The 17,990-nt window shown below is 50.5% G+C and overlaps 1 protein-coding gene across 1 annotated transcript; it reads left to right on the top strand.

The window, feature by feature from the left end:
- Window positions 1-4,850: 4,850 nt before the first annotated feature.
- DEFB125 (defensin beta 125) lies at window positions 4,851-6,203 on the top strand. The gene is made up of 2 exons (XM_072857951.1): window positions 4,851-4,911; window positions 6,082-6,203. The coding sequence occupies exons 1-2, from the start codon at window positions 4,851-4,853 to the stop codon at window positions 6,201-6,203; spliced, it is 183 nt and encodes a 60-aa protein (XP_072714052.1).
- Window positions 6,204-17,990: the final 11,787 nt, after the last annotated feature.

Raw genomic sequence — 17,990 nt, 5'->3', positions numbered from 1 at the left:
AACACCATTTTCCAACCCTTTATATACAAAAGCCAAAAAATATTCCTTGTTTGAGGCACTCGGTAAAAGTCATCCCCAGTGTGACCCTTTGCTACAGCCAGAGGACCTCCACCAGTGACCAGCGGTCCTGCCCAACTGGGACCGTTTCCCAGAGTGTAGACCGACATGTGGTCAGTGGAGTTCATCTGAATCCAACCTGTTACCTGCAGGACTGCATGCAGGAGTAGAGAGGACAGTCAGGCAAGCTAAGGGCGAAGCCAGAATAGCAGAAGAAATGAGAAGGTGAAATCTACCATCTCTTAAGAGATGCAGATTGATGAGAATTTAAATCAGATTAGTTGTCCACCGTGAAAAGACATTAAGTTTTTGCCTGCATGGGAAAAAGCCAAATGAGGAGGAGAATTTTTATGGGAAAGGCTTGTTTGAGCCTTTAACTCTAGCTACCTGTACCAGACAGAGCTTAGATGGCTATAAAAATATGGGTTCTTCGGTACTACCCCAGCAGACCTATAACAGCTCCTAAGGGAGACACAGAAACCATCCAGACATCTTGGGAGGTCTATTTTGGGTCTTTGGTGGTATATCTTGGGTCATTGGAGGTATATTTTGGGTCTTTGCAGCTGTACGGACAGCCAGGGTAGAGCCCTACCCTCATGCCTGGTCTGTCAAGGAGCACAAGCCTCATTAATATCTGGAGAGGTTAGTTCATCAAAGCACGACATGAACGTCCCCCTCGCTGGAGTTTGTTTGCTGTTCCCAAGCAACAGGCCAGTGTTTGTTTCGCAGAGAGCTAGACAGAGACAAAATCCTCTGCTTCTGCCCTAAAAATGCCATTGTAAATGGAGCTGCGTAATCAGGAGCAGAACGGTGATCAGATGGGCTCCTGCTTGGGGAAGCTGAGATCTCACAGCCTTGGGCAAGCCCCTTAGATCCAGGTTGTGCCTTACATCCCCAGCAATCCCGTGCCAACCGATGCAACCACCTGCGTGCCGGGCTCTCCCTTCACCCCCATGCAGGAGAAATGAAGTCGTGTTCAGCCTGCTCACATGGCTGCTCCTCCACCTCCTGTGGAGTGAAAGAGATCATCACCCTGCCACAGCCCAGCTCTAGGGGCATGCTAGGAAGCTAAAGTGGATCTGGATTCAGAGGCTGTATCTATATGAGTAAATCAAATCGTGTGAGGCTCAGGCTCAGACATTAGCAGATACCCACCCATGCTATCAGCAAACTAACACTTTCCCAAACTATTCCTCAGCACAGTTTGGAGGTGGGCACATACCAGGGACCATTCGTAGCAGACATCTGGATGTGGCCATGCAGCTGGCAGCGAGAGCTTAGATGTGCAGACACGAGGTGTGCTGTGTCCTGTTGCCATGGGGCAAAGAACAGCATTTTGCAAAAAAATGGGGAGAAATGAGGAATTTTCAGATTCAGACCATATAAAATGAAATCTTTTTCTACTCAGACAGCAAGTAAGCTGCAGCAGGCTGTGAGACCATGAGCATAGTGGGTTTCACAGGTGGAGTGGAGCATGGTGCAGGACAAGACCAGCATGAAGTCTAGCTGCCAGTGTAATGTGATGTGGTTCACACACCAGGTACCTAGATGCATTTGAGATGTCCAGGGTATTGGCCCTGACATCCAGCTGCCACAGCGGAAGGGCACATAGATCTGGTGTTACAGCTACCAGCCCAGCATGGGTGTCTTGGGTACCCCAGAGCGTCCCAAATGCTAACAGATGCCTGTTTAGGTGACTGACATGAGTGCTAGATCTCCACAAACGTCAGTGAGCACTTAGACATCTCATGAGCCTGAAGACCTACATGTTTTAAGGTCTGACCCACCAGATGCCTGTAGGCCTGAGCACACATAGGGTTTTGGGATTATCCACAAACATCTCCCCTGGGCTCATGGGGGACCTGGGGAGCAGGTAGGAGGCACAACAGAGCCTGCTGGGCAGAGGTTGAGTCCAGAAGCATCTCTTGCAAAGCAGGACTGGCATTGAGTGGTTTAGGGGGGATATGGCAGAAGTCTAGAAGATCAGGAAAGTCTGCTGAAACATGCTGAGGGTAAAGGGGGACTGACCGTACACGTCATGTGGTGGGAGCCACATTTAAAACAAGCAAACAAAAATGTTCCTTTATGTAACCAGTTGCAGACCTATGAAACTCTTTGTTGAAGGATATTGCCATGTAAAACTTCTGTCCCCAGACCAGAAAATAGCCTGAGAGCAGGAGAAAAGTTGAGATAAATACCACAGACGTGCTGTGCTTACTTTAATTCAGACCTGCTCCATAGGCAGGAGGTGGATGGTCCCACAGGCTAGGTGAGGATGGTTGTATTGCAGTCTGTAATGAAAGCCTGCCCATGGCCACAGGGGATTTCTGGGCCAGAGCTGAGCCCAGAGCTGAGCCTGTGGTCATTTCTTCCCAGGCTGAACTGCAGGGCTGTATCTGCGCTTGCTTGGCTTGGGTTTTGGTAAAACGTCACCAGTGGGATGGGGAGGCTGAAGTGGCATCACAAGCTGGCAAGGGTTCAGTCGCCAAAGGACTTGCTCCTGCTGGCATAAATTTATCCCAGGCTGCATTTTAAAAATCGGGCTGCTCAAGTCCTGGACCGAAGGCAGATGAAGTCAGTGGAGACATCCCTCCCGTCTGGGGCCATGGGGCAGATGCGGATTGACTTGACTCCTCCCCAGCCTCAAAACCTCTGAGGCATCCCGGAGCTAAAGTCTGTGCAGCACGTTGCTGAGCACAGATCAGCCTTTGTGCATGGTGGGCTCTGAAAAAAACATCTGGCGGCAGGTTGGCGAGTGGGAAAGGATGGGAGGCTGACGGACCAGCCCCAGTAGGCTCACCAGAGGCTGAGGCCAACATGGCGTAGGGACCATGCCAGAGGGAGCAAGCCCAGCTGCTGTCTGAGCAATCGCCTGGGGGACAGAGACTTCCTGCCCCTGATTTCTTGGGGAAATCTGGTTTATATTGGTATTATCTGGTTTTGGCTCTCTTTCCCAAGGCACGTTCTGCAACTCGACCCATGCACTGCAGCTGCAGAGCAGGGATTTGCGGTGGTGCGGAGGATGCATCCTGGCCACCTTTGTGCCTGCCCCTGGGGAGCCTGCAGCATTCAAACAGCTCCAGACACAGCTCATCTGCTGAGATGGTGCTGTTCCCACCAAGGGAGAGCAGCTGAGCTAGAGATAAAGGATGGCGTTTTGCCATCCATCATTGGGAACGCCATGGCCACATGGTACTCTGGCTCTGCGCTAAACCTCCTCTCTAGGGTGCATTAAGCTGCGCGCACACACGTGTTCAGACGTGTCAGGTCATACTCAGAGCAGACACTCATGTGAGCATCCAGATGCTCCTCCCTTCTCAGATTGTACTCAAGAGCTGCAATCTCATTTCTGCCGCGTAAACCCTGCTCCAGCCCCATCGCACCATCTCTCACATTGGAGATGCCAGTCCTCAGAGGCACACGGTGGGTTATGGTCTTCCACCCACTGCACCAAGCAGTACCACCAGATATGCAAAGCACCAACACTTCTAGAGAGGCTCTACACACATCCTTGCCACCATCCCTCCCGCAGATAGGGTTACAGACCCATTTTTCTTTCCCCAGGTTGTGTGTGGCCAGTTTGCATGACACCCTGTTTAAATGCTCAGTGTCCCCTGATCCAAAGTCCAGCTGGTGAAGGGCCCCTTACCTGCACTGTTTGATGAAGGTGATCCTTGTTCTGTTCAAGCAGACTGAAGGCCATCGGTTTTACATTTTCCAGCACTACCTGGCATCCAGCCTGCAAATAAAAAGCCATCAAGGTGACTTATTAAGGGAAAATGGAAGACTTGGTGATGCCCACCACTGCGTTGTTGCTGTAAAAAGAAACCTTTATAAACCTTTTTATTTCCTCTGCCTCTATTTGTTGTTGACTGGGGGAGATTTCTGCTTGTTATTTGCTTTGTGTTGTTTTTCAAAGTTGAAACTCAGGTCCCACCTCTACTGATTTCCTGGAACTGACCTGGAGAACTAGTACAAACCAGAAATCCTGCCAGCTTTCTCGGGAGAGGTGTAATACACAAGGTAATACACATTTCCTAACGCTCCTGCTCCTGATAATTACTGGGAGGTATCCCAGCTTTCCCATTTAATAAATACATAAAAGAATAAGATGCTAAACTGACATTTTTCTTGACAGTTGTAAACAAAACCTTGGCAAACAGTCTCTTTGCAGCCTAGAGGTCAGGAAATACAAACAGACCTTCGATTTTTAAGGATCCCATGATTTTCAAGCCAGCTTTGTGCGTTGGGGAGTGCTGAGGAGGAGACTGTGGATTTTTTTGTGCTTGACTGTGTCAGTGCTAAACACAGAGGCTGGGAGCTGGAAATAAAAAAAAAAAACACCTTTGATACTGCAAACACTTGGACAGGATTTTAACATCACATGCTCAAGCCTACAAACAGAAGAAGAGCCAGACTGGGTCAGCCCCAACATCCTGTCTCCAGCAGCAAGCAGTAGCAGACTCCCCAGTGCTCAGTGCAATTTGTTGACAAAACCGTGCCTTTTTTTTTCTTTTTTTTTTCTTTTTTATCTTTTTTTTCTTTCTTTTTTTCTTTTTTTTTCCCCCCCTTTTTTTTTTTTTTCTTCTGTAACATGGTGTGTCCAAGAGTGGGCACATCCCAGTGCAACTGTTTGCTGTCATGTTGAAATGCATCTGAGATTGACAAAGTTCCCTCCACTCCAGGAACGTTACACAACCCCCTCTGGCACTATAAATCCAGGTTTCCCTCTTCTCCATCTCTTTACAGCCCTTCACTCCTCCTCGTGGTGGAACCCCCACCCACATTCAGCTATGCGGATCCTCCAGCTGCTCTTTGCAGTCATTGTCATTCTCCTCCTCCAGGACATTCCCGGTAAGGACAAAATACTCACAGGGGTTTCTGCAGGACTGTGGAGAGAGAAAAGTCGGGTTCCTACCTTGAGGTAGAAAAGGACAAGACAGGGCCCTCAAGTCAAGCCAAGTCAAGTTGAGGCTGACCTGACTCTTGCTTCCAAAGAACAAATTTCTTCTGAAATGGTCTCCATGAAGTTCCTGGATGCAGGTGTCCCAGGTTCATAGACTGTATGTCCGCTCCTCTCTATACCCTCAAAACCCACCCAGAAATGCTGAGCCTAAGCCAGGAGCCTGAGCTCTGCTCCTGACCAGGACACAAACCTCATCCTCCGCAAAACAAGAAGAAACCCAGGAAATCAAAAAGCATCTTTCAGCGGAAAAAAGTGGGGGGAAAGACTGCTAGTGTTTTTTTTTTTGTCTGTCTGTTTTCATCTGGGATTCTGTCTTAATAGAAAAGTCTTCCCCGGCTGGGCTTTTTCCCTGGTTGCTTGCATATATGTGTTAGGAATTCAGGTTTCATTCAGCTGTAAGGTCACTATGGTGTTACTAGGACTATGGTGGTATAACTTTCACAGAAAACAAATCTGATAACCAAGAAGAGGAGATTTACTTGCTTAGCCTGTTTATGCTCTCATTTAGTTAACTTAAGTCCTAAGGATGAAGGGAGGACAGAGGTTTTGCCCACTCCCCTGATGGTGGATACCGACTGGTGTATCCCTCCAGAAACCCTGGTGTTCCTGCTGTGTGTACAGAGAAGCAGAACATACCCTTTTTATCAAAACGGGAAGATTTCAAAGAAACAAACAAACAAACCAACCCGAAACACCAAGAAACCAACAATCATAAAAAACCCCAAACAAACCAATAGATAAAACACCTGTTCCAAAAAGACACTTTCTGACTTTTGATGTTGCCCGAGGGATCCACCTCACCTAACTCATCTAACCCAACTCAGCTAACCTAACTCAACCAAAGCTGGCTGTCTTGCCTAGGATACTTGTTGAGAGACTCCCAGTGCTTGCTGGAGGGAGGTGCTCCTTCCAAGCACATCTGACCTTCACCACGAAGCCAGCTGAATTTCCCTGTTGCCAACTGCAACCATTTAATTGCTCACCCAGTGACACCAGCCGAGCTTTGGGTGGGTTCCCAAGTCCCCTAAGAAGGTCTCCCATCTCCTTTTCCCCTGCAGCAAGAGGCCTTTCGGACAGCCAGCAGTGCAGAAGCAACCACGGCCACTGCCGGAGGCTTTGCTTCCACATGGAGCGCTGGGAAGGGAGCTGCAGCAACGGCCACCTGCGCTGCTGCCGATGAGAGCGGCCACGCTGGGACGGACCCCGGCACCCTAGGGACCAGCCCAGTGACCCTGCAACCACAGCTGCATGTAGGATCTGCTCTCGGACACCTCTGTGCCTACACCTGCAGCTCAGTTTGTCCATCACCAATAAACCTGTTGGTTTTACATGAGTGAAGCTGTGTTTCCCTCTGAGATGGACCATCCTGCCTAACACTTGGGGTTTGAGGTACTTGCCCACATTTAGAGCCACTTGAGATGGACCGGGGTGCCCAAAACATCTGCACAAGGCGGGCAGATGTGGCACAGGACCAAGGGGATGACTGTGCCCTTCCAGGGTGGCAGCAAGAGAGGAATCTGCTGGGCTTGTCCAAGCAGTTATGAAGCCTCTCTTCTAGCCCATACCTCTATCTCTGTCTCTGTCACAGCCTTTATCAATCTCTACCTCTTGCTCTATCCATCTACAGAAGAGATCACAGCAGGACCCATCCTCTTCGAGGGGATGGATCCAAGACAGAGGTATGATTTGCCCTCCAGAAGTGCCTCTTCCTCCCCATAACAACAACAAGGCAAACCTGGGCAGACGGCTCCGGTTATCCACCTCTGAGATGAGGTAAAGGTGGGTGAGATGGAGAAATCCCATTCCCATGGCCAAAACGATTTACCAGGTGGTCACACAATGAGTGTGGTGGGCTCTGCATCTGCCCCACTTCTGCATGGAGCGATTCTCACGTGAAATCTTACTTGCATAGTGCAAGGTTTAAATAAAAAGATAAACTGCTCATAAGGCTGATGATAAAAGCAAAAGGAGCTTTTCTGGCCTCACTGCTATTTGCTGGCAAGCGATACACCAGGCTGAGAGTGGTTGTGGGTCGGGGGGCAGGAGAAGAGGACCAAAGCAACCGACCTGACTTTGGACGGGCCCTGAATGCTGACACGTAGGAAGTACATGCTTTTGGGGTGAGTGTAAAATAGCTGAAAAAATGCTGTTTTCTTAGTGGAGAAAAAAGGAAGAAAATTCTTGCCAGAGAGGAAATGATGAACTTGCATGTGGAGGAAGAGAAGGAGATATCAGAGCCAGCAAACCTGGCTGGGGAGCATCCCTCCAAACCCTGCTACCCCAGGCACCCCCCCCAAAAGGGAGGCTTGGGATACTTGTCACCATGCACAACTGTCACTGTCACCCCAGGTGCTGGCACAGCACTGAGCAGCGGCTGGTTTGGTAAGGAGAGGGGATGTGCAAGGAGAAATTAAGAAATTCAGTCTCAGCTGCCTTGAAGGGAAGGGAAGGGAAGGGAAGGGAAGGGAAGGGAAGGGAAGGGAAGGGAAGGGAAGGAAAGGAAAGGGAAGGGAAGGAAAGGAAAGGGAAGGAAAGGAAAGGAAAGGGAAGGAAAGGAAAGGGAAGGAAAGGAAAGGGAAGGAAAGGAAAGGAAAGGGAAGGAAAGGAAAGGAAAGGGAAGGGAAGGGAAGGAAAGGAAAGGAAAGGAAAGGAAAGGAAAGGAAAGGAAAGGAAAGGAAAGGAAAGGAAAGGAAAGGAAAGGAAAGGAAAGGAAAGGAAAGGAAAGGAAAGGAAAGGAAAGGAAAGGAAAGGAAAGGAAAGAAAGGAAAGGAAAGGAAAGGAAAGGAAAGGAAAGGAAAGGAAAGGAAAGGAAAGGAAAGGAAAGGAAAGGAAAGGAAAGGAAAGGAAAGGAAAGGAAAGGAAAGGAAAGGAAAGGAAAGGAAAGGAAAGGAAAGGAAAGGAAAGGAAAGGAAAGGAAAGGAAAGGAAAGGAAAGGAAAGGAAAGGAAAGGAAAGGAAAGGAAAGGAAAGGAAAGGAAAGGAAAGGAAAGGAAAGGAAAGGAAAGGAAAGGAAAGGAAAGGAAAGGAAAGGAAAGGAAAGGAAAGGAAAGGAAAGGAAAGGAAAGGAAAGGAAAGGAAAGGAAAGGAAGGAAAAAGGTTTCTCCCCCCTACACTTGGTGCCTGCATGGAAACTGCCTGGTAGGAAGACCATCTGGCCTGTGCTGTCCTCTGAGCCATGCCAGGGTTGTGTCTGGACCAGCTGGCAGAGACCAAAAGCCTGGGGACGGTTTCACCCATGCCTCACCCCGGCAAAGTGTTCTGGGAGGTGAAAGAGAATAAACTGTTGTATTTCAGACCATATCCCAACATCACATGAGGAGCATCACTGCCTTATTTCCTGCATATGCTGATCTATTGGGTGGAATTATAAGTGGGAATGGGCCAAGGCCAAGTTCATTTACAGCAGCTACTCACCAGGGAGTAAATGTTGTTGACTGTAGTGCTAAGAAGGAAGGGGAATTGCCCACCACAATGTGCTCTGGAGCAGGACTCCAGGAGCAGATCCCTCACCTAGGAAAGGAGGTGATGTGATGTGAGCAAGAACAGAGATGTCCTGTAGGCACGAGGAGAGAGAGGGCATGAAGGGATATGAAAGTCTTCTCAAGAGAAAAGCTGGAAGGTTCATCTCTGGAAAACACCCAGTGTGGTATCTGGGACATGCAAGCAAGGAGGTGGCCAAAATTCCCACCCAAAAGCTTCCTTAAACTGCAAATCCCCCAGTTATACACCTGGCTTTAACCTAAACCCACCGCAGTATCTACCCCTGAGGGACCAGTCTTGTCCTGGAGCAAAGAGAGGGAAAACAGTAAAACCAGTGCCTCCACTGTGCCGGTTGACACCCAGTGGAGATCTGTCCCATCTCTGTCTGGACTTTGAGCAGGGAGAGATTCCCCTACTCCTTCTACCACCGTGAATTAAGCCAGCGAGGGACTGGGCTCCCATACCCTCCCAGGCTGGGGATACCCCCATCCTTGCTCCTCTGCTCCACAGGCTGCAAACACGGCGGCAGTGCCTTCACGCAGTCCCCTCTCCAGGATGCTGCTCCTCTCCGTTGAGTGACGGTCCGGCTCCTCGGGGCCCTCGGAAAGCTCAGCCAGAGGTTAGTAGCCACTCCGGCTCGCTCGAGCCATCAGTCCCATCGAGCAGATAAGGCTCCCCTTGACAACGAGACCTGCCAGAAATGAGCCTCCAGTTTTTCCACCTTTTTGAAGTCTAGCCGGTGAAGTTTTGCAGAACTTTGTCTTTTTGCCAAAGTAACCAACTTCCAGCTCCAGTCTTCGTCTTCCCTTCTTTTCCCTGACCTCCTCCCCCCCCCGCCTTCCCTCTTCCTCCTCGCTCTTCCATGCACACGCCTCTTCTTGGGGCTGATAGGGATGCTGGGGGGGGACGGGGGATGAGGGGGTGATGTCATCTGGTTTTGGCCGCTGCTGGAGGAGGCAAGGGTTAGACATGTCTGCCTCTACCCAGCCTGGCGCCGGGAGCAACCGGGAGCCTTCCTTTCGCAGCGGCCTCTGCGCCTTATCAGGGGCAGGATGACATCTCGGGGACGGGCTGCCGCGGTTGCAAGGGAAAGGAGGTGGGGAGCCCCTGAATGTGAGCCTTGTGAGAAGCATGCATGCCTGGGTGTGCACATGGATGTGTGTGTGTGTGCGTGTGTGTGTGCTCGCTGCAGAGCGAAATTGCTCCCAGCAGGATGGAGACAGCTATCAGCTGCCGCGGAGAAGAAAGTGCCTCTGTGCTGCAGCCCAGCCGGAGTCAAGGGCAATGCTGTCGCCCAGCTTTGCTCCTGCTAAGGCCTGGGAGAGTTTAACCTCTCACATTCCAGGCAGGTAACCTGGAAAATCCTGCGTGACTGTCTGCAACAGGTTAAAAGACCCCCCTTGCCATCAAAGGAGGAGGCCAGGGAAGAGGGAGGGAGGTGAATCTGTCTGCCCCTTACCCAAAGCTTGGGGTCAGGTGTGATATCAAGCAGGGTTGGCTACAAATTTACCATGGAAATGGTTTTGAGATGGAGCATCAGGTCCTCCTCTGAATGTTTTTGGCAGTTCTTCCCTGACTTTGAATGGAAAACCTTAATTCTCCATAAAACAGCAATAACCCCTAATGCCACCCCCTCTTTTCTTCTCTCGCAGAAACACGGTTTGATCGGAAAAGAATGAAATATTTTTGGCTAAACCCAGAAATAACTGTGCTTCCTATCATCTCCTACAACACAGCCCTTGGGAGGGAAAAGCCTTGTGGGGCACAGGAGCTGCAGCCCAAGGAGAGAGATGGCTCCCTGCAGCAGTGGTCTTTTAATATTTTTAATTTATTTTATATTATTTATGAATGGTACAAACAATATTTTCTCCCCCCACCCCAATGGTCTGTCTTGCTTACACCCCACTTTGGAGACCAGTGCTCTAGAGGAAAATGGAGACTTTGGGGAGAGGAACTACAGCCCCTGAAGCATGGGGCAGAGACGTAAACACTGAGTGGTTCTCTTTCCAGCTGGAAAATTTATAAAATTGATTTTTTTCACTTGGAAAAAATAAGATTTTCTGTGAAAATCATTCTCATTGATTGTCATTACAGTGAGAAGATAGATACCGAAAAACTAGGAGTGCTATAAAATCAGGGTCACCTTCAGGGACTCTTTCACGCCTAAGCCCTGTTTCAGAAGAGCCCCTCTCATCTCAGGCAGAGCCAAGCCTTTGCATTGGGTAAGTGATTTGAACATCTACAAAGCAAAGGTCTCCATCTCCTTGGCCTCCACGGCTCCCTTGAGAACCAGAGGAACAGGCTCTGTGCAGCAAGAAATTATGTCTTACAAGGGTTTTCTTATCTCTGTTGATGGTGAAGGGAGCCCAGGGTGACCCGCCACCATGGAGACACTTCTGTCAGTCAAATGAACCTCTGCCAGCAAAACCTTGGCACTTTTTTTACATGAATAAATTGTTTGTACGCCCCTACAAGGGGACTAAGAAAAGATGCAGACACTGGGACTGCCCTGTGCTGACCTCGGCTGTCCACGTCAGAGCGAAAGCCTGGCAGTCGGTCAGCCCTAACGTCTCAGAGGCTGTGTAATAAAGTACATTTTTTTTCTAGAGGTAAATAAATGACTTCACCCTCCTGGCAAGGTGCTCTGGGCTCTTTCGGCAGCCCCACGTGGAGGAACAGCAGTGCTGGAGCAACGCAGCCCCCCTCTCCCCGGGGAGGGAGCGCTGGCCGGTGGGGATGCTCCAAAACAAACACGGCGGCAAGCAGCTGCCGTGCTGCTCCCCAGCACGCCGGCAAAGCCACCTGCAGCCAAAAGCTTGTGGCTCTTGGTTTGGAGACGCCCCAGGGATGAGAGGCAATGCTGCATTTGGGCAAAGTGCAGGGGAAAGGCTTTGCATCCCAGATAAAGGAGGGTAAAGGACCCCTTTCCCCTCTCCATCCTCCTCCCCAGGGCCACCGCTTGCAGGACCCTTCCCCAAGCCCTGCAAGCGCTCAGCCCTTCCTCCAGGACCAGGTCCCTGCGACTGGGATGGACACGAAAGCTGTCAGGAGGCTTTATTGTCCAGATCTTCGTGCTGCTATCAGCGACTCCCACACACTGGAAGTGAGATATGTGTGACAACATTTTTTCCATTGGCAAGCTTATCATTGCTGAGAAGAGGGGAAGAGGCTGGGGAGGGTGATGGGGAGGACGGGGGAAGGAGGGGAGGTGCATGGGCATGAACGCCCACCCACTCCATCCTTCACACCCTCCCCCCATGCTCCCCTACTCTATGAAAGAAGGAGAGGAAAAATGGGGTTTTGGAGGAATGTGTCGGCAAAGCAGTTGTGTCAGACCTACAGCCTCCTGGCCCAGTAGAGACAGTCCTAAATTCCTTGGGTAAGATCCGAAAACACTCTTCCTGAAAACGCATCTCTTAATTCATGTGGGTGTACATACAAATGGAGAGATCTTCTGCAAGGATGTTGGCTCGGCCAGCAAGACCCCAAGGCGTATGACCTCTCCTTGGTGTCAGACTGATCCTTCCCAGGACTGAGGGAAGCTCCAGCCAGCAGGAAAGATATTAATACAGCAAAAAGCTCAGCTGTATCAGACACAGACAGAGCAACTGGGACCCCATCATTGTGGCTGCAGTTGTGAACTATGCATTGCATCTCACTGGGTTTTTGCAGTGGTCACTTTTATCAAGCCCTGGGAAGGCAGGGTCTTGGCCCACAACCCTGTTTTGCAGAGCAGAACCTGAAACCTGGTTTTCTTTGTCTTCATGTAGAGAAGAGAGAGGGAGAAGAAGTAAGGCATGGTTCTTCAAGCCTGGCAGTTCATCTCCAGCCTGGAGGACCTCATACCTGGGCACCAGGGAACAGCGAGGTTTGTGCAGATGTGGGGACAAAACCAAACCTGCAGCTGGACGATGGGGAGGCTTTAGGGAACTACAAGACTTGGTGAGCCTTCTGATAGAGGTCTGGAGTTGCAATGGCAACACGTCTCAGTGAGGTCTGCAGGACAAGGAGCTGAGGATACAGGTGTGATTTCAAGGGGTCTGTACGTTAGCTCTGGAAACCACTAGATTTATTCCACGGTGGGCAAGTTCAAACATACCCCAAGTTTGCCATGAACCCCTTTCCTCCCAAGCGCTGGGTTTCTGCTCCACCCATAGCAGCCCTTTGAAGCAGCCACCTCAAATAAAACATGGTTCCTGGGATGAAAAAGAAATAGATTAAATAACCTCTCCCACCAAGCTGCTGCATGCAAGGAAAGCCCAAGACAACGCTGCCCTGTTTTTGCTTCAAGGCGAGAAGTTTGGCAATGTTGTCTCAGGACCATGGGGAGGTAATTGCCCAAAGCAGAGGTGAAGCTGAGGTCCCCCTTGCTGGCATGTGAAAAGGTTTATCTCCCCAAGGAGGACAGTTATGGATTTGCCCCATAATGCACATAGAGAGTGCATTATGGACTCTCCATGCTGCTTTTTCCAAGGACGGGGCTAGATAACAATACAATCTTTTAATGTATGGTCCACAGTCAAGGGGCAGCTCTGTCTGAGCACCAGACATCTCCTGACACTGAGCACATGGGAGAGAAAACACATGGGAGCACATGGCAGGGGAAAAATGTGCATGTTTTCTCTGCTCAGCGATGTGATTACTTCTGGTAGCTGGTGTGGGGAGGTGGCGGCTGTGCTTCTGTGATTAATGGGAGGTTTCACCATCAGCATCGTCACTCCCAGGCTGCCTGTTCCTTGGGGAGCTGCTATCTGCTGGGAGACGATGGTCTTCAAACACTGTTCGTTAGCAGAGTCCCCTGGGGGGTGACTGACTGCGGTGGGTTGAGCATAGGCTGGATCCCCTTGCAAAGGGTCCCTTGCATTTTGTGAGCTGTGACAGTGGGGGATGAACCAAGGTCCTTCTGAGTGTAGGCAGAAGCAATTTTGGCTCCAGCTAATCCAGTTATCAGCCCCCACAACAACCCTGTCACTCAACAGAGTCACATCGTGAAAGGGTTCAAAATGCCTTCAGAGACAGGCAGAATCATCCCACCAGCCAGTGCCAGCCCCCAAGCCACCAGCTGGACCATCCTGAGATAAAACTGAATCTCGAAATATGTGTGAAGACCTTCTGTGACTTGAGCATGGGACAGAGATGAGTGGGTTTCTCATGGATGAGTCTGCAGCAGTAATGCTCTCATGAGGGCAGTGGTCATCCTTAGACCAATAAATTAGGTTTGTGAAGGAAGGTGGTGTTATAAGGCCAACAAATATCCTCCTGTAGGGTGGGGAAGGAGAAGGTGCCTTGGTTTTTTTTGGAAATTCTCTCTCATCTGTACATAAGCACAATGCATGCATGGCAATGTTGTGCTGCTCTTGAGAACAGAAAACTTTTGCCAGATTGCCCTTTCATCATCCAGGCAACTGAAGGGGTGAAGAGTTTTCCCTAGACCTCCAGAAGGTCTTCCAAACCTGACCGTCAGCAGATAAGCAGTCCACCTGGACTGCAGGGGTGGAAGCCTGGCAGAGGTCAGAGACACCTCCAGTTGTTTCCTCGCCCAGGTGCTCCTCGCCCATCTCTTTGCTGTTCTCTGTCTTCACAACTTGTAGGTCACCCAAGTGGGGAGAACCTGCTCTGGAGCTATCTGCACCAGGGAAGGAAGATAAGCTAATAGTACTGGAGGTAAGGGCCCCACTGCTGGGGCCATGGGCCACGTAACACAGGTGAAACATGGACCAACTTGCACGGACCAAGATGCAACAGCACAAGGAACTAGGAACCAGACAGGAATATATTGGCCAAGTGTCAGAGGACAAACCACCACACGCCATCAGGATCAGAAAGAAGCCAGCTCTCATGTACAGCGAAGAGCAATCCTGTTTCCTTGAAAAGATTATATTTTTCAGCCTGCCATGCTCATGTATCTATGTGATCTGTTCCTAAGGGTCGCATTATCTGAGCTGGCAGCTCTGCTCCCTGTGCCTGGGACTGTCCTTTGGTCTCAAGAAGTATCAGTGGACATCTGGAGGCCACCGAAAGTGATGGAGGGGGGACTTAGCAGACCTTTCCTTTCTCCTTTCTTCTCCTTTCCTTTTCCCCACAGGGCAGTGAGTACACAGATATGCTTGTTTTGAGGGATGCGGGGAAGGTCCTCCATTAGCCAGGAAAACCTGATGTAACAGATGGTAAAGCCAAGGCATCCATGCACCACAAAGCCTTTTGGGAACCCGTCCTTGTGGGCCCATCCTGGCTTGGATGGGGCAACCACCCAGCCAGAGGATATGAGGCTGCAGACCCAATTCCTCAGCGTGCAAAACAATCACAAGCAAAACCAGGCTTCCCTCTTCCCTCCATAAGCAGTGGTGATACAGAGTTGGGAGCGTCTGTGTCATTGGTTTGCCAAAATCACACAGGGCATCGCTGGCTGACCCCAGTGATACATTTCTGGAAGGAAACAGCTCCCAAATTAACATTCAGCCACGGACTGATTAGCTAGTGAAATTTGCACGAGCCATGGGGGGAGCAGAGAAGAGGCTTCCCCTGATGGTTTGTCCTCCTTGAGAAATCCCAGACTAAACCAGATCTTTTTGACTCATTTAGCCCCACTGTCAATAGACGCACACAGCAAAACAGCTACCAACAATGTGTACTTTCAAGGAGGTGTTGCCTGTCTGGATGAGTGCAGGCACTGGTCTAGAAACGTCCCTTGTGCCGGATGCTCCTCCCAGACAGTGACAGAAATGCTGAATCAAAAAATCAGTGGTTTTTTTCTGGGCTGAGCCTGCCTGGGCCAGCGTCCCAGCAAACAGGAGGTCAGTAAAGGCTTGTTGTGGGAAACAACCCTATTTAAGGTTTGGCACTTGTTCAGCTTAAGGATAGAGTTTTTCCTACAGCATGTGACCAGGCACATGGAGAGTTGGTCTCTGCTCCTGCCTCTGAATGGCTTTGCAAGTTCCCTGCCTCAGTTTACCCATCTGTAAGATGGGGGCAAAGATAACTCTCTCTCCCAAAGGCGAATGCTGGAGAACAGCCTATGAAAACACGGAGTAACTGAGGCTGGGTGAGGCCTCAGGAGATCTCTGATCCACCCCCTGCTCCAGCCAGGGCAACCTAGATGAGCTGCTTGTGGGGAAAGCTGAAGGAGGTGTCCCAGGGTGTCAAAAAACATTTATTAGATTTTTAAGAAATATCTTAGAATATTATCTTTATAATATCTTAAAATGGTAAAGGCTGTCTTGGGACATGGGCTGTTAGAAACATCCATATTGAAGAAAGTGATTTTTGACAGAATTAAACTTCCCACAGAAACATCCTGTGACCCTGTGTGGTTTTTTTTAACTTGTGCAAACTGAAAAGCAAAAGCATTCAGCAAGAAAATTCCTCCATATACTATCCAAAAAAAAAAAAAGTCTAAAAAAGCAATTTTCACTTCTTACCATGAAACTTTCCTTCATGGGGGTGGTGGAGGGGGTAAACCTGTTTCCCTCCCCACCCGCCATCCCTGGAGAAGATGGATCGGTGGGGGTCATGCGGCCCCCACGAGCGGCACAGCCCAAAGCCTTCCGCAGGGCTCTCCCCGGGGTGAGCCCCCCGGGCTGCCTCCCCCTCTGCCAGTCCCCAGGGTACCCAGCCGTGCCTGAAGAGACCGTGGGAGTTTGGCTACTGCTTCCCGGCTCTTATCGACACTCATGTGCAGCCTGTCACCCATCCCACTTAGCTCAGCCACCACGAGCCCACCCCGGGGCCGGCCGTGTCTCTGGGGGACCCCCGCTATCTCCAGCACCGGCTGAGACCTTGGCGGGGGTTCACAGTTTTCTGATGGCAGAGGAGCTGTCCCGGCTCCCCACCCTCTCCCATCGCCCTGCTCCCCTCCAGCCTCTACCACAGCCACATCTGGCACATGCTCAGCTGCTTCTTGCCAACCAAAATAGCCGCAGAGATAACTGACCCAAGTAGGGACTTGGCAGCAAATTTCCATTCAGAAAAATGTCCTCCCCACCCGTTTAGGGAGGACAATCCAGCCACCACCACCTGGTATGGACGCCTGTTCTTCTCCCTCTTCACCTCCAGCCTTGCAGGCACGGGAGAGGGGATGTGGTGATGTGACTGAGGTCACACAGCCGGCCAGTGGCAGAGCTGGAAGCTGATGGTTTACCAAGCGCTCTCCGAAACCCAGTGCCGTTCCTAACAGTGTTGTTGCTGGAGTTTGGCTATGTTTTACATATGCATTCAGAACGCAAAGCCGCTGCAAGGAGCAGCCCATGCCTCGGGGGCTGGCTTCTGCTCTCACTTCTTTCCTTCTCTCTTCCAAGTGATGCTGCCCTTTGGGTGGCTCAGCAAAGGAGACAAATCCAGTCCTGGGCCCAGCAATTCCTGGAGTGCAGTCCTGGAGACGACCCAGCTTCAGGCATTGCCACTTTCATGTGCGGAGTTACCCAGACTTTCTTTCTGGATGCATTTTACCACCTCACAGGCCACAGGGGAGCCTGCCCTTCCCTCCAAAGGCTTTCTGATCAGGCCAGGAGAAGCTGGTCTGGCCTCCTTGGCCAAGGCACCCCCATGCTAGCACAACAGGGTGTTGTATGTCACTCATTTTCTTCTTTTTATGTTGGAAAGGAAAAAAGGGGCTGATCCTTCATGCAGCCCACACACAAATGACTCACTGAGCCCACCTTTCTTTCACTAACTAGATGCAGTTTAGGATCATGGTTCTCCCTTGTCATGGTCCATCCCAGGCACCACCTTCTCATAGCCTACCCTCCATGTCAAGCCCGTGATGTGATCACATGTCCACCTCCAGACCCATCTGATGAGGACTCATGGTATCCATCTCTAGAGCATGCTTGGAGACATCCAGATCAGCATTAGGAAGCTGAGGGACAGATCACACAGCCCCCAGGGGTTCCCTCATTGCTTTGTCCACAGGACCTGGCGGGGCTTCACCACCAAGTGTTTGTGGTCCAGCCCTGCCCTGCTGATGCCAGCTGGAGACCTGCCAGTGGCAGCATGAGCACAGGCTCAGCTTCAGCATATCACTGATGTTAGTGGTGGGATAAGATGGACTGTCTGTAGAAAAGGTTTGTGGCCAAACTCTTCCTTTATCCCTCTTCTCAAAGCTAACAGATTAATTAGCAGGGCTTCACAACAGGCTAATTATCAGTTTCCTGCAGGGCTGTTCTTGGAGTCTGCTGGCCAGGTAGGACCCCATGGGTGTGTGACAACCCCCTGCAGGTAGACCTGCTGGAGCACCCCCAGCTCCCACCTTGCTGTGAGGCTGAGAGCTATTTCCTAATGCGACGAGAAAGATTTTTCTGGCTGCCTTTGTCTTGGCAGCTTCCTCTCGCAGCATGACGTCTGCCTTAGGAGAAGCCGGGATCTTCCTTTCCCTCCTACCTTCCATTATTGCTTTATATTCCTCTTCCAGGGTCTTTCCCTTATCTGCCACCACCTTCCTGTTTTTCTTCCTCGCCCAGCACCCTCCAGCCTCTCCGGCTCCTGGACCATCG

This window comes from Ciconia boyciana, chromosome 3 (assembly GCF_034638445.1).
Source record: "Ciconia boyciana chromosome 3, ASM3463844v1, whole genome shotgun sequence".
In the NCBI taxonomy this organism is placed as follows: domain Eukaryota; kingdom Metazoa; phylum Chordata; class Aves; order Ciconiiformes; family Ciconiidae; genus Ciconia; species Ciconia boyciana.
The sequence above is the reverse complement of the archived record's forward strand: the minus strand, read 5'-3'. Positions and strand labels throughout refer to the sequence as shown.